We start from the raw sequence: 22,236 nt of genomic DNA, 5'->3' as shown, positions 1-22,236 counted from the left end.
GGTAAAGAAGGTGCCTACTAGCCTAACTGGGCATTAACATGCCTAAAATTTAGGGACTTGCACTTACATCATCTATAGAGCCGATATAACTGCGTGTGACTAAGTGCTTCTGTCCCACCTGCCTCTGTTCCACCAACCTCTTCCCCTGTTTATTTCCCTCACACACACACACACACACACACACAAATATGTAGAATGTAAGTTAAGCGGGCATTTTCAGAATAGCACTTAGGCACCATACTAGCATTTGTATGCGCAGGTGTGCATATACCTATGTTAAACAAGATTATTTATCTGTAGCAGATGTTCTCTTAAAAAACCAGAAGATTAAAAAGCCTTATATGTGGGTGATGTCATCCAACAGATCGCATGTGAGAACACTCTCCAACTTGTTTACAATAACTTTTTAGAACATTGCAAACCATATGTACGTGAATCTTCCTACCCACCATTGTCATGTGTGATCTAGTCAGTCAAATATTGAAGCTGATAGAATTGAACTCCAACAGGGGAGGGAGGACATGTAAGGCTATTTATCCTGCTATCCTCAGAAAACATCTGCTACAGGTAAGCAACTGTGGGACAAGAAGGATATAAAAACCTTACATGTAGCTACAGTCTGCATTATAAAAAAGAGACTATGCAGAAGACCCTGCAACAGGCAATTGTGACAATTAGCAAACAAGAACTTGTATCATTTTTTAGAAGGGAATCTGAAACAAAAACTAAATGGGCCTAGAGGGTGGAGTTGGATTCTAGGACCAAAAATAGGACCTTCCTGGTCAGGTACTTCAGCTTACATCAATCTAGTGGCTTGAAACATGCTTGCAACAGCTGGGTTAAAATAACATTAAGATCCCATGAAACTGCAGGAAGTTTGATGGTAATCCTTACAGGATCCTAATTGGAGGCTTCAATAGAAGCAATCTCTACATAAAGTAAATGACTAAAGTCTGAGCAGAGAAGAGTTTATCTTCTACTTGGTGATAAGTGCCAAATGAACTGAGGTGAACCCTAAAAGAGTTGAACTTGAGACCTGACTCTAAGGGCTCCTTTTACTAAGGTGTGCTAGCGTTTTTAGCGCGCACAAACCCCGTGCTACACGGAAAATACTAACGCAAGCTCTATGGAGGCGTTAGCGTCTAGCAAGTGCGGCATTGTAGCGCGCTAAAACCGCTAGCGCACCTTAGTAAAAGGAGCCCTAAGAGGAGTAGAGGGTATTAAAGCAGTTTTTATCTAGGACATGAAAAAGGGCTAGGGACCAGGGACCAGAGATCAGGATGACCAGGGATCTCCAATCTTGAGTTATTAGGGTTGGAAAATTTTCCAGTCTCAATGAATCTTTGAAGGAAGCCCCAGAATGAAGAGGAAACCATGTCTGTATCAGTCAGCAAGGGGTGTTGAGAATCATAGATCTTCAATCCCATTTGAGCTTCAGAAGAGTTTTTTCAATACAAAAGATCTTCTCCCCATTAAATGAGGAAGACATCCGAAGATGGTCTGCAGCACCCCATCATATATGTACATCAACTTTGGAGCAGGTATATATTTGTGTATTGGATTTTTGTGTGCTATTAAGGGTAGATCTGGAAGCCTACTCTATAAAGCACATGGGTGCTTACATTGTTTCCCTCAAATAGAAGCTTTTCCAGATTTTTTTACTTTAGGTGTCCTATTATAAAATCATATCTTTATAAGAACTAGCATGAAATGCAGTATTTTCCCAGCATTGTTTAATTAATTTGACTGTTTAGCTTAATGGTTAGAGCAGAAGGCTGAGAACTCATAGAAGTCAAGGCTGATATCCTACTGACCTTGGGCAATTGATTTCATCACTCTTTGCCTCAGATACAAACTTAGATTATGAGCCCACGGGGAATAGAGTAATTCCTACTTTACATGAATGTAATTTGCCTTCAGCTATTACTGAAAAGGCTTGAGCTAAATCCAAATCCCCTTCCCTATCAGTTTTAATCCATAAAATGGTATTTCACCTTAAATATCAGAGTAGAAAACATTTATCCTTTTTTTCCCAGATGATGTTAAGATCTGCAGTACTATGCATCCTGAAAAAAAGGAATGATCTAAGAGAGTCTGAAAAGATCTCAACATTCAAGACTGCAAAATAAAAAGCACTGAGGATCTTTAGTCATGGAGAAGTAAAGAGAATAGGGAAGTTCATATAGGGTCTACATAATATTGTTATAGAAACACAGTCTGTGGCAGTATATAAGAACAGAAGGTCTCATTAAGGCTGCTTAATTTCCTTCCTACTGTTTTCACACTACCATTTCTCTGTTAATGCAGTCCGGCTGAATAATAGAATCAGCTGATGGAGTGGATCGAATTTCCTTGAACCATCCTCTTCCTCTGGTGGCTTCAGCCCTGGTCTCTGTGGCAAAAAAAAAAAAAAAGAAAGAAAGGTCATAATATGGCATACTGTGAACTAAGAAATATTAAAAATAAGTACACTCCTCCCTTCATATTCGTGGTGGTTACGGGCAGAACATAGCCGCAAATATGGAGAAACAAGAATAACTTTCTCATAGGTTATTTGCGGTTTTCTGTTAAAAACCCTCGAGAATATGATAAAACCGCGAATAACCTATGAGAAAGTTATTCGCCTCCTCCCCCCGCCTGCCCGGGTCTCTCCTTAACCCTGGCCCCATCTACAGAGCAGGGGAGAGAGAGAAGCCCACCGCCAACTCCCATCGCATCGTTGCAACCCCTCCCACCCCACCAAGCCACCGCTCTTACCTCATGCCCAGCCCGCCTCCTCTCCTCAGAGCTGAGAATCCAAATTCCAGAGGTGCCCATGTGACAGCTCAGCCAATGGCTGGGCGGCGCTCCAGTCCGGGCCATGGCAACAGGAGCACGAGGGGGTGGCAGCAACCACCTCCTGGTGTGCGATGAGCCCAGGTTGCATTTGGTCAGGTGGAAATGATTCTTTAGCCCACCAGTTTGCAATGGCAGGTATGCACCTCTTCATTTGATTTGGAATAGGTGGATGATGTAATTGTGGGGGAGGAGCCAGCATGCTAAAAACCCCAAATAGTCGAAATCACGGGTACCGAAACCGTGAATATGGAGGGAGGAGTGTAGTAAGTTTAAAATTAACCTGAGGAAGCCTTACTGCTTGCATCAGAGTAGTAAAAGCAGTTGCTCCAATATTCCAGTTTACTCAATTTCAGGTGAAACATCATTCTAGGTTTCATATTCAGAAGAGTGGCTCAATTAATTTAGGGAGTTAAAAGGATTTATCTTCTCATCTGTATTGGGGGATCTACTGTCCAGTTAAATTTGAATTAGCCTAGCAGGAGCCAGGGACTGAATGGGGGTATTGTATATGCCAAGATTAATGAATAGCACCAATATGGGAAGATTAGGTACTTATTGTACCTCGATAATCTTTCTAGTAGAAAAGCATATGAGTCATGAATCCCTACTTGCAAGTATGTGTAGAAGATATTAATTTACATTTTATTTTTGCTTCACCTCTTCTGCAATGTTCTATGCTGCTCAGTTCGTACCAAAGAAGTCGAGAAAGAAAGAAAGGGGCTACGGGGAAATCCCTGTTCAGTTCAAATCTGCTCTGACATCAAAAGAAACTATGAAATAACATGGTAAAATCTTAACAGATAACATGGTGGAACCCATACAAGCCTCCTACCTGAGTGCAACTCCTGTTTGTTTGTTTTCATTATGGAAGGGAGTTACGAGCATGAATACTGTGGAGACCTTCAGGGTATTCAACACTTTTCAGACCCTGGTACAGCAAAAGATCAAGAATAAGACAGGAACACATATGTCTGAGGAAGTAAGCAGGCGAGATGACAATCTGACAGGGAGGGATGTCAAGAATCATATGCCTTTCTACCAGAAAGAAGATTATCGAGGTAAATACCTAATCTTCCCTTCCAGTGCAAAAGGCATTTGAGTCTTGACCAGTGGGACATACTAAAGCAGTCCCTCCAGCCTAGGGTGGGGCAGATGAGCCTGCTGCTAGCACAGAGGACCAAAAAGCAACATCTACTTGTGCCACTACATCAACCCTGTAAAACTTAGTGAACACATGGAGGGTGGACCACGTGGTCGCCCTACAAATCTCTTCAGGTGGTACTGCCCAGTACTCCACCAATGAAGCATCTCCACTCCTCAATGAAATCAGGGGTTGTTTACCACACCTGATTTTACACAGAAGAAACAGCCTTATGAATCCATTTTGGAATGGAAGCCTTACATGCTGGCCTCCCCAAGCGGCTAGGCTGAATTAACATGTTGAGATGATCCAACAGGCGAAAATTATTCATAACTTCCAGGTAATGTAGAAGAACTCTTCTAACATCCAGCAAGGCCAATACTTTATTTCTTTTTCTAGACCCCATGGGATGGAAGGTGGGCAGTCGGACATCCTGATTCACATGGAAAGCCGAAACAATCTTTGACAGAGGGGAAGATACTATGTGCAGAATGACTCCTGCATCCGTGAAATGGAGAAAGGGATCCTTGCAGGAAAGAGCCTGAAGCTCTGAAACCCTTCTCGTCAAGGCAATAGCCACAATAAAAACCATCTTGATAGTGAAATCCATCATCCAAGGGCTCATACGGAGCCTTTTTCAGGGAATGGAGGACAAAGTCAAGATTCCATGTCAGGAAAGGCTGCTAGACTGGCAGTCTCAGTCTCATAGCTTCCTTCAAAAATCTGGGAACATCCAGATGGGCAGCCAGAGAAATGTTCTTCTCTCGGCTCCTAAAGCAACAGAGGCCTACTATCTGTACATCAAGGGATCCAATTATTAGACCTTTCACTAGTCCATCCTGAAAAATGCTAGGACTACCAAAAGTGCCAATTTCAGGGGTTTATTTTGGGGGAGCTTCCTATCACAGGCACTCAGCTGATCGCAGCAGGGGTATTTTCTTCCCGATCAGCTAAGCCAGCAGGACTCCCTGAAGCTGCGGCTTCAGAGAGGCCTGCTGGCTCAGCTGATCGGGGATTCCCTTGCCGTGATTAGCTGGTGACAAGGGATCTCTCGATCAAGCAGGCATGATTGTGTAACTGGCGCCCATGTTACTGGCGTTGATTACAGAATCGGGAGGGGGGTAAGGCATCTGTTTTTACAGACAGACGCGATTCTCAACTGTGTCGTAGGCCACTGCTGAGAACAGCGTCTTATACAGAATCTGCCCTTGAATGCCTTGCCTTTCAGGGTCTGCTGCAATGCCTGCAGCACCAAGTTAATCACACACAGCTACAATCTGTTGATAGACCTTTTCCTCTGAAAAGGCAGCTACTGACCCTGAACCAGAATGCCATTGCAATGCCCCCTCCTCAGCCGAATAGGCTGGCATCTGTTGTCAGAATCATCAAGGAGGAAATGCAGAGTGACAAGCCCTTTGACAGGGACTCCAGCCGCCATTGCAACCTCCAGCATGCCTCCAAATTCCATGACAGAGGCACATGGAACAAATCAGACTGTGGGGACCAGTGGGATAGGAGAGCATCCTGAAGGGGTCTGAGGTGAGCCTTACCCAAGGAACTAGCTCTATTGATTCCACCATCGACCTACTACTTACAGATATTGCTAAACAGTTTAGAGCCAATTGGATACGATCCTGAACAAGGAGAATCTACGGGATCCCCGTCAACATGGATTTACTAAGGGGAGATCCTGCCAATCCAACCTGATCAGCTTCTTTGACTGGGTGACGAGGAAGCTGGATGTTGGGGAGTCCCTGGACATCATATACCTGGACTTCAGTAAAGCATCGATAGCGTACCACTTCGCAGGTTGCTGAGCAAGATGAGTTCTATAGGATTGGGCGACACATTGACGAAATGGGTTGGGAACTGGCTTGGAGGTAGGCTTCAGAGGGTAGTGGTGAACGGCACCCCCTCCGAAAGGATGTGCTGAGACTGGAGTCGGTCCAGAGAATGGCCACCCGGATGGTCTCGGGACTCAAGGATCTCCCGTACGAGGAACGGCTGGATAAGTTGCAGCTGTACTCACTCGAGGAACACAGAGAGAGGGGTGACATGATCGAGACATTCAAGTATCTCACGGGCCACATCGAGGTGGAAGAAGATATCTTCTTTTTCAAGGGTCCCGCAGCAACAAGGGGGCATCCGTGGAAAATCAGGGGCGGGAAACTGCACGGGGACACCAGGAAATTCTTTTACACTGAAAGGATGGTTGATCGCTGGAATAGTCTTCCACTTCAGGTTATTGAGGCCAGCAGCGTGCTTGATTTTAAGGCCAAATGGGATAGACACGTGGGATCTATTCACAGAGAAAGGTAGGGGAGGGTCATTGGGGTGGGCAGACTAGATGGGCCGTGGCCCTTATCTGCCGTCTATTTCTATGATCTCCAGACTTTGGCATCTCAGCTTAAGTTTGTGAAGCTCTGGAAGAAAAACACAACCTTCTGCCATGTCAAAGCATACTCACAGGTCTCCAGGGATTATGTCAGCTCCAGATGGCTATTCTGAAAGTTAATCGCCCAACCCATTTTTTGCAAGAGCTAGACCACTCTTGCCACTGCCATGTTGCAGGTGGCCTTGGACAGCACACTAATCAACCCATTGTCCAGATACAGATGCACCTGGATCCTTGCCTTGCACAGGTGTGCTGCCACCACAACCATCACCTTGTTGAAGGTGCGAGGTGTTATTGCCTGGCCAAACGGAAGCACCAAGAACTGGAAATGTCATTCCAACCCATGGAACCTGAGAAACTTCTTGTATGTCGGAAAGATAGGAATATGCAAACATACAGAGATACCAGAAATTCTCCACAGTGCCACAGAGGCAATAACCAACCTCACTGTTTCCGTGTGGAATTGCAGGACCCTCACAGCTGCATTGACAGACTTCAGATCCAGAATTGGCCTTCATTCGTCTGAGTCTTTCTTTGGCATGATGAAGTATATGAATGTTGTTTATGTTTGTTGATTTTATGGAATTTTATGAATGTTTTTGATATTGGAAACCACCTAGATCTTAGGTGGTATACAAATGTGTTAAATAAATAAATATATGGAGTATCTGCCTGAGGCTGACTCTTCTCCCAGAATTGGTTCTAAGGCTCTCAGTCAAGAGCTGTTGCATCATTGCCCAGACTTGCACTGCCCTCTCCGGTCATCCTAGAAAGAGATCTGGCAAAGGGCAGAAGAATTCCAGCTTGTAGCACTTTCAAATGATATCCAGCACCACTGGTCTGAATAGATCGCTGTCCAGGCCTCTCAGTGAGCCAACTTCCACCCCCATTATCCAGGGCAGGCCGGGCTGAACAGCCTTCCTCTCCCCCCGCTGACCCAAGCTCTTCCTGCAGAAGCGTTGGACCGACCAGCATTCCGCTCCTGACGTCAATTCTGACGTCGGAGAGGAAGTTCTGGGCCAGCCAATCGCTGCCTGGCTGGCCCGGAACTTCCTCCCTGACGTCGGGGAGTGGAATGCTGGTCAGCACGACACTTCTGCAGGGAGAGCTTGGGTCAGTGGTGGCTTAGGGAACTGTTCCCCGATGACTGCGGCAGAAGCAGCAAACCTAGTGGCTTGGGGGAGGGCAGGGAGACAGAAAGAAAGAAGGGGGCAGGGAGAAAGAAAGAAAAAGTTGGGGGAGAGAATGAGGTCTGGGGGAGAGGAAGCATATAGGAGGCTGAAAGAAGGGAAGAAATATTGGATGCACAGTCAGAAGAATAAAATGCAACCAGAGACTGATGAAATTACCAGACAACATAGGTAGGAAAAATGATTTTATTTTCAATTTAGTGATCAAAATGTGTCCGTTTTGAGAATTTATATCTGCTGTCTATATTTTGCACTATGGCTCTCTTTTACTAAACTGCAATAGTGGTTTTTAGCGCAGGGAGCCTATGAGCGTCGAGAGCAGCGTGGGGCATTCAGCGCAGCTCCATGAGCTGAAAACTGCTATCGCTGTTTAGTAAAAAGGGATGGGGTATATTTGTCTATTTTTGTATGGTTGTTACAGAGGTGACATTGCATAGAGTCATCTGCCTTGACCTCTTTGAAAAAAAACCAGAATATGAATGATAATTAACATTTTCTCTGCCTTTCAGTGTGCTTTGTGTTTTTTCACAAATTTTATTGTTGGTAGATCATTTTGACTTGGTCATTTTAAAAGTAGCTCGCAAGCCCAAAAAGTGTGGGCACCCCTGCTTTAGATGTAGAATCTCCAGCCCATTGTCAAATCCATAGCATTCTACAGGCAGAAAAAACATAATGTCAAGACTTTTCTCATGACCCGGAAAACATCTACTACATAATCCACTCCCAAGACAAGAAACTGGAGGTAGGCGTCCTCCTCCTTCACAGAAGCCTGACACAAAAGATTATGGCATGCACAGGCCACCAAAGAGGCCACTGCCGCTGCTTTCAGTGCCAAAGCCAGCGCCTTAAACTGTCTATTTGAAAGCCAAATCCAATATGCGATCCTGTGCATCTTTTAGGACCACCCCACCCTCATTGTGAAGGGAAGTGTGACTGGTGACCTGCGCTACCAAAGAATCTGGCACCTGATAAAGTCCTAGGGACGATACAGTTGCCAATCAGTCTGCGCTCAACCCATGAACATCCACAGACACAAGGGGCAAGCTGAGCTACACAAGGAATGGTCCCCGAGCTAATCCAGTGTTAGTTCAAGCTGGCCATGTAGGTACCCTGAATCTGACTGTCTGTGTCTTCACCGAGACAGAGTTGCTTCAGGAAACCTGAGTTGCTCTAAGGTACCAGAAAACCTCTCAAGTGGTTAAAAAAATATACTGAAAATAAAAAACTGAAGAACACAGCAGAGAGAGAAAAAAATGACACCTTCAACTCACCCGTAGAAGGATGACCTAAGCAGCATAGAGCAGTACAGAGGAGGTGGAGCTGAAAAATGTAAATTGATACCTTCTACACAAAGTTGTGAGTAGGGGTACTTAACCCAGTGGTCAAGACTCATATGCCTTTTGCACTAAAATGAGTGTCATCTGGTTAATTATCCATTTATCTTTAAGAAATAATGACAAAAGTTAGCTAAATTTTAAAATTCAGACATTACATTATCTGTTTAATTTTAACAAAATATGTTTCTATTGAATACTGACCTTTTTGGTCCATATTCTATAAATGGTACTGTAAGTTAGATGGTGGCATGCGCCTAAGTAACATTAAGTAACTGGTTAGCGGACTGAATATTGCTACAAGCCAGCTAAGTAGCAGCTCCACTCAACTTCTGGCCCTGAACTGCCCCTAATCTGGCCAGTTAGAGAATTACCAATTAACGCAAATATTCAGCAACACTACTCTGTTAAATGCCAATGAATGTTAGAGGCTGGCCAGAGTCTCTCCTGCCCAGTAGTACCCCTTTGGATGTTAACCCTCAAATGTATATGGGTTGATGCAGTTCCTGCCTTATGTACTCCCAGGAAAAAATGTCCCGTGTTGTGAAACTATCCTCCTCATTTTATAATTTTCAACGCAGAATTTTGTGCTTAGCATGCAAAATTGCACAGGAAGGTTACAGACAACCTACAATTGCACGTGTAACTTAATAGACAAATTAGCTGATAACTGGAGTTATTAGCACTAATTTGCAGTTACTGTAACTGCACTTAGTCGGTATTTTCTAACCGTAATGCACAAATTCAATAATACTTTACTCCAAGGGGGTATGGACATGAGAGAGCCATGGGCAGGTAAGGACATGCCCAGCACTTATGTGCTAAGGTTAGAAAAACTGACAATTACACGTGCAATCTGTATCATTTAGGCACATATGTTTACACCAACCATTGATATGGTGTAAGCAGATGTGCATAAATATCGACTTACATTAGTATCCCAAACAGTGAAGATCAATGCACTCCTACAAGGAACCACAAGGAACAAAGGATTGGTGGGAATGGCCAACAGAGAGGGAGCAGGATGAAAGCAGAAAAAACTTATAAGCACTGGAACCGGACCCAACATAGGCCATGTTTGGCTACACAGCCTTTCTCACAAGCCCTCACAGTAAAGAATAAAAATTTTAGTGACTGATAAACATATAAAACTCGATAGGAATCATATGTTAAAAATAAATGAAAATGAGGTTTGTGTGATAATTGCTCCAATACAATAAAATTAAGAACCAAAAGGTTTTTATTCTTTTATTCTTTATTATTTGAAAATCCTTTTGGTTCTTAATTTTTTCAAATAATAAAGAATAAAAGAATAAAAACCTTTTGGTTCTTAATTTTATTGTATAGTAGCAATTGTCACACAAACCTCATTTTCATTTGTTTTTAACCACATATGATTTTTGTTTATTTTTATCAGCATATGATCTCTATTTTATGTTTTTCAATCATTTAACATGTTTATTCTTAATTGTGAGGATTCCTGAGGTAGGCTGTAAAACTGAACCCAGTCCATATTGGGGCTGGTTCCAGTACTTGCTGGTTTCATTAAAGGTTTCTATGCTGACTTACACCAATATTCCATGATGACAACTATAAGTTTAATTGCTGATATACAACTTGGTCCAAATTCTATAAACAGCGCAGCTACTTAGGCGCCATTAGACATCCTAACTCCACCGGTTTTAATTGTTTTTATTGCCTTTAATCGATACAATAATTGATCACGTTGTTTACAAGCAATTAAAATGTCATTAAAAAAAAAGGATGATGCCTCACTAATGGTACCAGAATTGTGACTACAGAGGTTCCTACTGATGTCGAAGGGTAAAATAGGTGTGGTTACCATCAGAAGTACCCTTAGGCATCGGTAGACACTTCCATAGTTGTGATTCTTGTCACAGATAGGCGCCGGAAATGCAGGCCTTGAAAATCCTGGCCTACATTTCCGGCACCTATATTACGTAGCCGTGATTCTATAAATGGTGCCGCCGTGTGATTGACATGCAATCGGTGCCGCTTTTGTGAGTGGCTGCTGATCACAATGCCGTTTATAGAATCTGGGCCTTCAATGCTTAGCATGCAATATCCTAATCTCTAATTTTAGTTGACTTTTAGAGAATTATCTCCTTATGTGAATATTTTTACCTACATACAGGGTTAGTAGTTTTCAGCTAATCTAATAACAGAGATAAAATATTTGTTTTTTTATCCATGGATATTACTGGCTTCTGTATTATTTTTGAAAATTATCTTTCTAAAATCAAATTTCTATACCTATTAGTAGGATTACCCGATGTCCAGATTTCCCCGGACATGTCCAGGGGTCTGCATGGCTTTTCAAAACCAAGGTTTTGAAAAGCTTCTAACAAATCGCCGGATAGGAGGGCATCCGCACAAGCGTGGATGCCCTCCTGCCCAATGAGAACAGGCAGCGGGAAGTGGGGCTGGGGCGGGGCTAGGGCAGGACTGGGGTGTAATTGGGCAGGCCTGGGGGGGCGGGTCTAGGGGTCCTGATTTTTTGTTTGGAAAACCTGGTAACCCTACCTATTAAGTTACTATTTTTGCAGAAATTAAAATTGAACCACAAGACAGAATAATGGCTCATTTTCATAGATATTCAGCAACAAGTGCATTGATTTCACCCTGTCCCTTAAACACACAACAAAACCTACGGCTAAATCTTCTATAAGTTTATCTTCAAAGTAGTGCTCTTCTGTTTCAATCCAAGATTTGTCATAACCCTGCAGGAATAGATTGACCGAACGATGCCTGTCAGAGGCAAAGAAAATATAGAAAAAACAGCCTTAAGTTACACAATAAACATTAGTTTAAATCCAGTGTAATTATTTATTTTATTTTTAAAACATTACTCTGAATTTCTCAGCAGAATCAAAGTGGTTCATAATTCTTTCACAGTAACCATAATTGGCAATAACAGATATTCACTAAGGAGTCCTTTTACCAAGCGACAGTAAAAAGTGGCCTTAGCATGCCCTTATGCAGGTCTTTCCTTCACACAAAAGCCATTTTTACTGCTGCCTGAAAATATCCAATTTTTATTTTCTGAATTAATGGTCATGTATTAATGTTATCATAAAGATGCTGACAGCCAAACACATGCTCTCAATATCGTTCTTATGATATTAACAACTGCTCAAAGCTCAGGATTTACATATGGAAACCCCTTTATAAAGGCCCTCTTTTACTAAGCTGCAGTAGAGATTTCTAGGAATTCTATGAGAGTTGGAGCAGCATCAGAGCATTTAGCGCTCTGGGCCGTGATAGGGGGAAAATATTACTCCATTAAAATTTGAACTGCTTTTTATGAAGTGCTCTGAACATATATAACTACTATATTCAGACAGTGGTTGAATTTCGCAGCTATAAACATAGACCTAGGCTCTGTCCTGCCTTTTAATTAAATAGATACATTTTGGAATCATATAGTTTGTCTGGCCAAACTATAGTCATTTGTTGGCCTGGTATTGTTTTTTTTAATAGCTCTCCTTTTTTGAAAGCTAACTCTGTAATGTCACAATTCATTATCCTGCCAGTCAGCTCAGGGGAGGTAAGAGAGGAGGGTTCACAAAGGATTTAAAAGAAGAATAGTGGTTTGGCCTCTATTACTTGAGGGAGTCAAAAGGAAGGATGGACTGTTTCTTCAGTTTGAGAGATCGTGGAAGGGGAATTTCCCCCCGATCAGCTGAGCCGGCAAGACTCCCCAAAGCTGCAGTTTCGGGGAGTCCTGCCAGCTCAGTTGATCAAGGATTCCCATGCTGCGATCAGCTGCTGGCAAGCAGCGTCTAGTTTCAGGATTTGGAAATGTAGACCAGCATTTTGCAAGCCTACATTTCAGGTGTCTGTCTCCTGTCTAAGGAGATGCTTACTGCCGCTTAAGGCCACTTCTGCGCTAAGCTACGCCAATGCCCCATCTTGGGCATGCCTAAGCATTGCCACGCATCAATGTAGACGAGCTCCGGAGGCCTAGAATGTGGGTGTCCAGCCTTAGAGGGTTTTTTTGAAAATGCACATCATGATTGGCTGCCTGACGGTAGTAGGACACCTATTGGTGCCTAAAATCAGGATGCACGGTTCAAGAATCAGCCCCTTAGTGTGTGTGAAAGGGGAGAGGTTGTGAAGTTTGAGTTATGAGAGATCAGTAGAATTTGTTGTTTCAGAGACTTAGGTTTTGTTTTGTCTTTTACTGGGAGTGTTCATCTGATTAAAATTCAGAAAAACAGCACCAAGAGTCTTAAAAATTTGGGACAGGGGCTGTATTTTATTTATCTATTTATTTTTAATATTTTGGCATACAGTGCCCGTGTCAGGAATCTATATAAAAATAATGAGAAACTTAAAAAATACAACACTCAATAATTGCCTATGTCATGGCTCCAGGTTCAAAATAGTGTCTCTCAGAACCTAGTTATATTCTCGCAGTATTGTTACTATGGACCAGGCTATCATATAAGGGCAAATAGGTTTGTGATTTCTTTTTGGAAAGCTGGAATTAATTTTGTATGCATAACACAGCTTGTGGTGTTTAGCATATGCTGTGTTATTTGATTCGCATAATAATGATGAATTTGGTATATATTTATATTGTTTGCATCTCATTAGTATGCACTCTTTACACTAGTGTGTTGTGGTAATTATGATGCAAAATATTGCCATTTAATGCATGTTAAAAGTATTATACAATATATTATGTATTATTTTCTTAATATAAGTTAGAAATTAACCAGTGCATGAAGCTGAAAATTTGTCCTTCTAATTTCATTATTTATTTGTTTATTTTTATAGCCCGTCCTCCCCAGAAGCTCAGAACGGGTACAATAAAATAAAAATAAAAATTATGTACTTGGAAGTTACAATATGAATGGATTTGAAGGCACAATCAAATTGGGGGAAGAAACTTAACTGACTAGTGATAATTTTCAGCATTGGTCTGCTAAGGGGTCCCCTTACTCTTCTCTTCTATATATAATTTCATGTAAACCTTTTTTTTTTTTCCTTCTCTTCTTATATTTTAAGTTCTTGTAAACCGTGCCGAGCTCTACATCCATGGAGATGATGCGGTATATAAACTTAAGGTTTAGTTTAGTTTAGTTTTACTAATCATGTTAAGCACTAATGTGTGCTTAATATGGGAAAAAGGATTACAGCAAAATATGTTTAAAGTACTGTATTTTGTGATAATTTGTCCATCAGCAGGTGCTAATCACAAATTTTTTTTCAAAAAGAGGCATGTCATGGCAGGGATTGGGCATGGAAGCATTATCCAGCTAGTGCATTCATGCTAACACTGGCTCTCACAAACTTTTCCAAGCCACAGCTCACTAAACTCGGGGCCACGCAAATGTGCAGATGTCAACCTGTTGATGTCCTGTGCATGTGTGACATCATCAGGTCAATGTCCGTGCATGCGTGGAGGCCATCCAGACAGGGCTCTGAGCTTGTTAATCCTGAAATGACTACACCGGTGGGGTGGTACGAAGAGAAGAGGTGCTGGTGAGGAGGAAAGGTGCCAGAAGGGAGAGGCACCAGCGTCAGCTGACTCGCCTACACAACGTGCCTCTCGCGGCACACACAGAATCTCGTGGCACACAGTTTGTGATACGTAGAAACATGATGGCAGATAAAAGCCAAATGGCCCATCCAGTCTGCCCATCCGCAGTAACCATTATCTCTTCACCTCTCTAAGAGATCCCATGTGCCTATCCCAGGCTTTCTTAAATTCATACAGTCTCTGTCTCTATCACCTCTTCTAGGAGACTGTTCCACTCATTTACCTTCTTTTTTTTTTTTTTTTAATCTCTTCATTGAGCAAAAGGTAAAAGCAGAACAAAATATGCATTCAACCGAACCAAACAAAGACAGAATACAAAATCCATAATACAGGGGCAATCCAAAAGAACAAAGAAAGCATCAAGAATTGGAAAACAAGCCCCAGGCTAGAGAAGTACATCTGCTCACACACAATTTGTCCCCACATGAGCCCACCATATCCTCCCAACCTCCCCCCCCCCATCCCGGAGTGGAGAGCACCGAAAGAATACTCCGAAAAAGAACAAAGAAGAAAAGACAAAAAAGAAAAGACTACGAAATGCACAGAACCCAGTAGTGAGCGTGCACACAACAATCCCACTAGAGAGGAAACAAGAAAAAGAAAGCCGAAAAGAGAGACAAAGATAGAAAAAGACACAGAAGAAAAGAAAGAAAAAAATGAGAAACAAAGAAGAAAGGAAGAGGCTGCCCACTCTACCCTATGAGTTAAGCAGGAGACTGCGGGAACGATGCGGTAAGGCCGTCCAATACACCTCCCATATCTCCTGGAATCATTCCCAGCTATGTGGTAACCTGCCCGACACTGCTCTACGCTCTAATAAGGCCATCTCAAACAAATACCGTTGCCATTGGGCCACTGAGGGAATAGCAGGTTCCCGCCAACACACCAAGATCGCCTTCTTAGCCATTAAGAAGGCCTTCAGCATGAACAGACAATGATCCCCCCGGCAAGGCTCCCAGACCACCTACCACATAAAAGAGAGAGGGTAGCGGAGAGCACGCCGGTAAGGATGGCAAGAAAGAACGCAAGTAAGTCCACACTTGGGACCAAAACAGCTGGATGTGAGGGCAGGCCCAAAACATATGCCCCAACGTGGCTCCCACACTATTACATTTAGGACAGGCATCCCTCTCAGCAAACCCCACTCGATACGCTCGCAAGGGTGAAATGAACGCTCTATGCAGAAACTTATACTCCTGTTCCCTATGAATCATACTCCAAGAGACTGTCGCCACACAGCCAAAGCCAGAAGAAAGTATCTCCGGCTCAATATCAAGTTGTAAATCGTGACTCCAGACCTGAGCCAGGCGACACCGCCTGAATATCCGGGCAGAGAGAGAGAAGAGCAGAGGTGTAATAACTTAACCTAGGGGCCACAGGGTCCCACAATGCCAAACATAAGCCCAAGCAGCCCAAAGTATCAGCCTGGACCGCCGATATAGGAAGGCTAGAAATATAGTGGTGAACCTGGGAGTACCCAAACATGTCAACGGAGTCAAGATGATACAGAGACATAAGTTCCAGCGGAGTAAGAGGCCACCCCCCTTCATGTAGAAGGTCTCCCACCTGTTTGATACCCCGGGCATGCCAGACCCGAAAGGTACGAGTCTCCAGCCCCGGCACAAAATCCAAATTCCCCACCAGGGGAAGAAAGAGAGTCACACTAAAATTCACGGAGAGTTTTTTACATAAGAGTTTCCAACCCCACCTCATATAAGCCCAGATAATATGCGTCCGGAGAACCCAAGGAAGGCACGCTGAGGGAGCATGAAGAACATACAACCCGCCACAGAACCCAACAGGTCCCGCTCCAAAGGATAATTCAGGGCTACAGAACTCTCTAGACACCAATCTCTAAGAACCCGCAATCCGCAAGCTAAATTATAAATTTGGAGATCAAGCAGGCCAAATCCACCCTTGGATACAGGCAACATCAGCATGTGAAGAGGGATACGAGGCCGGCGACCACCCCACAGAAACACGCGTAGCTCCTTATATAAGGTATCTAAATCACGTTGCTTCAACCAAATAGGTAGGGTTTGTAAAAGATACAACCACCGGGTACCAACATCATGTTATAAAGATAAATACGCCCCGACAATGAGATAGGGAGAGCTCCCCATAAACGAAGGAACTCAATAGTTTTCTTAAGGACCCAACATTAAGCTCATAGACCTGGCCCAAGGACGAAGGGACGTTGACTCCCAAGTACTTGACCTGTAGTGGTGTCGCCTTCAATGGGAAAGTAGGCCATACTGCAGCTACATCAAGATGGAGCGCCATAGCCTCTGATTTGGAAACATTTAGCTTCAAGCCAGAGAACTCACCAAAACTACCAAACAGATCTAATAAAGGAGTCAAGGCCCTCTCCAGTCTAGTAAGCACTACCATAATATCGTCCGCAAAGGCCAGACATCGGATCGACGAGCCCCCCCCCCATTTCAACCCCCGTCAAGTCCGGATGCTGTCGAAGCCGAATCAGTAAGGGTTCTAAAAACAAAATATTTAAAAGCGGAGAGAGCAGGCAACCCTGTCTAGTCCCCCTTCCCAACCTAAATACCTCAGAAGGGCAACCATTGACTAAAACCGCCGCCGTTGGGTTAGAGTATAACGATCAAACGGCTTGCAGAAAGAATCCAGAAAGCCCATAGCGAGCCAACAAGGGAAAAAGAAACGCCCACTCGACCCTATCGAAAGCCTTCTCAGAGTCAAAACTAATGACCAGAGAAGGGAGCTGACGGGAAGCACAATGTGCCATAGCCAGCAATAATTTACGAACATTATGTCCTGCCTGCCTACCATGCACAAAACCAACTTGATCATCCTTCACCAGAACTGGCAAATAGGGGGCTAAGCGGTCAGCCAATAACTTTGCTAGGATTTTTTAATCCACATTAATGAGAGAAATAGGGCGATACGATTCGACCAAACTATGATCCTTGCCGGGTTTAGGTAGTACCGTAATGAGAGCCAGATTAGCCCCAGCTGGAAAATAACCCTGTGCTATGGCCTGACAATAATAGCGACAAAGCGGGTCTGTAATATAGCCACAAAGAATCCAAAAAAACTCTCCACTAAAACCATCTAGTCCCGGTGATTTACCAAGCGGGAGCCTCCGAACCACGCGTTGGACCTCCTCCCTAGAGATAGGAAGGGTTCAAGACCTCTACAGCCTCCGCGGGCAAGGTGGGCAACCCCAAAGAGTCCAGAAAGTCCTCAATCAACTGATCCTTATTCACCACCTCCGCCGTATAAAGTTTGTGATAGTATTGCTCAAAGAGAGCCGCAAGCTGGGACAGGGAGGTGACGATCCGGCCAGTCACCGAGCGTAGAGAAGAAATCAAGGAGGGGCCCCTCCAACTCTTGGTCAGGTTGGTGAGCAAACGGCCAGGCCGATTACCAAACCTATGGAATTTGTAGTGAGAAGAGAACAAAAAATGCCTAGCCCGGTCATGCAAAAGAGTATTATAAGCCGTTTGAGCAGTATAGAAATCATGCCGATGCCGCTGAGTGGGAGAACCAAGGAACAGCCTATAACTGAGCTTAACCTTCCGCTCCAACTCTAATATCTTACTGGCCAAAATCTTACTAGAACAATATTCTATGATAGACCCCCTGAGCACCGCTTTTGCCGCGTTCCAAAAAAGCTCACCATCCGCAGCATGGCCAGCGTTAAAAGAAACAAACTCCTGCCACTGTTTCTCTAGAAAGGGAGAAAAATCAGGATCATGATAAAGAGCCACTGGGAATCTCCATCTCCCCTTCCCACCAGATCCCCCACCTCCCAGCACCAAGTCCAACCATATGGGTGCATGATCAGAAATAGCCAAGACCCCAATACCAGCCTCGGAGACACAGTGGAAAGAAGAACGAGACAGGAATATATAGTCAATCCTCAAGGAAGTAAGATGCACCCTTGAAATGTGAGTAAAATTGCGGTCCCCAGGATGCAAAGTACGCCACACGTCCACTAGGTCAAGAGCCTGCGAGAAAGCCGGCAGACCATTGTCCGACCTAGGGAAGATGCGCAAAGACCCTCTGGAGCAATCCTCACCAGGGACCATAACAGAGTTGAAGTCCCCCAATAGGACCAAGTGATCCAGAGGCACGGATTGCAAAGGCAAAATAATACCCAAGAGCCGTTTGAAAAAAGAGCGCTGTGCCACATTAGGGGTATAAATAGATGCCAAAAGAACCCTCCGCTGATAAAGCATGCCCTGAACCAGTACATACCTCCCCTCAGGATCAGAAATAACCTTGGTCTGAACAAATGGAACAGATTTATGAATGAGGATAGCCACCCCCGCCTTAGCTTTAGGCGAGGAGGCAGAATAACATTGGCCAACCCAGGAACGTTTTAACTTATCATGCTCGAGCGCAGAGAGTTTAGTTTCCTGCAGCCCCACAATATCAGCCTTATAACGGGCTAAACACTGAAGAATCTTAGTCCGTTTAACAGGTGAGTTGATCCCAGAAACATTCCAAGAGGCACAACGCATTCCCCTCTTAGGTGTCAGGGGCCCAGCAGAAGAAAAGAAATTCTAGCAGAACAATCACAAGCTTCTGCCGGAGCACCCAGCCCTCACCCCAGCAGACACACAACACAAGCACACTCATCCACAACAGATGCCCATCCACTCCCCGCCCCAAGAACCCCAATCCCCCCAACCCACTCAACCCCACCCCACCTCCCCACACCCAAACCCCCCTCCCAGTATAGTCCACCATCCACCAAAACAAAGTTACTGAGGGTGTCCCCATGCCAGTAGCTCCCTCCCCCCATGCAAAACACCCGACCCATAAAGAAAGAACCATATAACAATTAACAGAAAATGAACATCAAATATAACAGCAGAGCCATAGTCCAGCAATAAAGTGCCTCAAGAACAAGAGCTAATAAGTCTCGGGTGGCAGGAGAACCATCACCCAGCCACCAGCCAATCATCCTGGTCCCCACAGCCCTATAACACAAAGTCCCGAAAATCAAAGGGACCAGGGGAACAGCAAACACAGAGTAAGGAGGTTGAACTCAAAAGAACAGGTCAAGCCGGACCCTCCTGTGACGGAAACCACTGTTGCAGCTGAGCTTGAGCCGCTTCGCACGTAGTAAACACATGAGGCTGTCAGTTATAGAGCACACGCAGCCTGGCCGGGAACTGCAAAGTGAAACGCACATCCTTATCCATCAGCTTCTTACACACAGGAGAGAATCCCCGTCGGAGTGAAGCCACCTGGGCGGAATAATCCTGGAAAATAAGGATTTTCTGGTTCTGGAAAGTGAGAGTCTTCTTCTTCCGGTAAGATTTCATAAGTTGGTCTTTAATGGCGAAGTTAAGCAAGTGTAAGATGACAAAACACGGTCGTACAGCACCATCCGGTTTCTTACCCAGCCTATGGGCCCGTTCGATCCTCACAGGGCCCAAGGCGGCAGTATCCAGCAGTTCGGCCGAAAGCCACTTCTCCAGGACTTTTGCAAGGGTAGCATCAGGGATCACCTCCGGGATCCCCACCAGGCGCAGGTTATTCCGATGGGAGCAATTCTCCAGGTCGTCAAGCTTGTTCTCATAGGCAAACATTTTGCAGTGCAATGTGGCAAGCTCCGTCTGAACAGCAGACAAAGAATCCTCCGCGGAGCTCACCCTCTGCCCTGCCTCGGTCATCCGGGCATTAAACTCGTGAACCGCCGTTGCCAAAGCCGTGAGGTTTTCATTCACCCTGTCCAACCGCGTGCCCAGCGCGCTCACCACTGCCTCCGTTAATTTCGCCACCAACGGCGCACATGCAGGGTCAGGCTCCTCAGCCAGTTCCACCATTCTCTCCTCCACAGACGCCTGGGCCTTACCGCGTGTCCCGTCCTTTTTGCCACTCTTCGAGGTCATAGCGGCTCCGTTTTTGCGGACAAACTTGTCCATATAAGTTTACCAACCCCTCGGCACCACAATCGGGTCTAGGGTCAAGGCAGAAGTTAGTCCAAAAGAGATCAAAGTGAGAGGGAGCTACGGAGCTCAGGAAAAACACAGCTTCCCCGCTCACTGCATGGCCACGCCCCCCGCATCTACCTTCTTTAAAAAAGTATTTCCTTAGAATACTCCTGAGCCTATCACCTCTTAACTTCATCCTATGCCCTTTCATTCCAGAGCGTCCTTTCAAATATAAAGAGACTCGACTCATGTAGGTATTTAAACATCTCAATCATTGCTGCGATTTTTGGGTGACTGGTGCCTACAGAGTGATGACTATCTTTTTCGGGACTTTGAAACTGCTCTTTTCTCTCCTTGGCACTTGTTTTCGTTATCTCAGTTGCCTGTTCGTCTCATGCCCCCCGCGATCCGATCCAGTTTTCTTCTTCGGTCATGGCGCTTTTGCTGGAAGGCCTTGGTCGGGTTGCTGGGGGGAGACCATCAGGTTTCGGATCAGTTGTCTATACGGGGGAATCCGCAGTTCCTGCCTGGCTGTGATAACCCTGTCTTTGTGCGATGGACTGGAGAGGGGTTGCTTCTTCTTGAGCATTTATTGGACGCGGAGGGGGCTATAAGATCTTGGGGAGATTTTCCCATGCTTCATTCCTTGGGGGTGGGAGGTTTATTTGCGTATCAGCAAATTCATCACTATGTGAGGTCCTTGGCTAGCCCGGGCTTACGGTTTCAATTGGGTCACCAATTTTGTCTCTTTTTTGCCCAATTTCATGCTAGTGGCTTGACGGTGTCTGCGTTGCATGGTGCTTTGCGCCGTCTTACTCCTCAGAAGTCTTATGCGGCTTTGGAGTGCCGCTGGGGGAGAGACTTGGGCATACCTGGTGAGTCCTTGAACTTTCCTTCCCTTATTAGTCGTATCTCTTCTATTTCTATTAGCGCAGAACTGAGGGAATGCCAATTTCGAGTGGTCTATCGAGCATATTTTTCCCAAGAGCGGGTCCACAAGGTTGGGGGCATTTCTTCTCCAATCTGCCCTAAGTGTCAGCTGGGTTGCAACTCTTTTTTTCATGCATTTTGGGGATGCCCTCAAGTGAAAGTTTTTTGGAGAGCTGTACTCCGCTTCTTGGAGCGGCTTGTTGGTCACTCTATTCCGATGTCTCCGGTAGGCTTGCTTTTGGATAGATATGAATCTTTGCGAATGCCTGCTCGGGGACATCGGTTGCTGATCCGGAAAGGTGCTGTTATAGGAAAGAAGATCATTCTTAGCGTTTGGACGCAAGCCATCGCACCTGCTTACTGGGCTTGGAGGAATCGATTTCATAATCTGATGCTCTTGGAGCAGCGCCATGCTCATTTATCCGTCAGGCGGACGAAGGTTTTCCTGCAGACCTGGGACCCCTATATTTGCTCACTTTCCCCTAGGGCCAGAAGTCTGGTCTTAAACTCATTTCGATGATGATACCCTATGCTCTCAGCTGTTTCCCCGGGATGGTTGGTGGGTTGTTTGGGTGAGTGTGACTGGAGGGTATGACTGGTTAAATGTATGTGGAGTTAGTTGGGTAGGAGGAGACTCCATTCTGTGGGTGGGTGGACGGGATTTGGTTGTCTTGTTTGCTATGTGCTGAGCGGCATAAGAAAACAGCTTGCTCAGCATACTCTTTTCTTGCTGGATTTGGGTTATGGGTTGGGTTTCATGGTGAGGGTTCGGGTTGGGGTGGGGGTTTGGGCTTAGGAGTGGGGGGATTGGGGGGATTCTTTGGGGGGGGGAAAACAAAAAAAAATTGTTTGGTTGTACATTTGGTGATCTGTATTGTGTATTTACTGATAGTGCACCAATAAAACATGATTTATACT

The 22,236-nt window shown here is 44.7% G+C and overlaps 1 protein-coding gene across 1 annotated transcript in view; it reads right to left on the bottom strand.

The window, feature by feature from the left end:
* Nucleotides 1-22,236, bottom strand: part of RYR2 (ryanodine receptor 2) — a 1,389,277-nt gene that overhangs the window by 282,260 nt on the left and 1,084,781 nt on the right. The window contains 2 exon segments of the mRNA XM_033937646.1: nt 2,289-2,392; nt 11,571-11,667. Coding sequence (XP_033793537.1) covers nt 2,289-2,392; nt 11,571-11,667 — 201 coding nt within the window.

Source organism: Geotrypetes seraphini, chromosome 3 (assembly GCF_902459505.1).
Source record: "Geotrypetes seraphini chromosome 3, aGeoSer1.1, whole genome shotgun sequence".
NCBI classification, from domain to species: domain Eukaryota; kingdom Metazoa; phylum Chordata; class Amphibia; order Gymnophiona; family Dermophiidae; genus Geotrypetes; species Geotrypetes seraphini.
The sequence above is the reverse complement of the archived record's forward strand: the minus strand, read 5'-3'. Positions and strand labels throughout refer to the sequence as shown.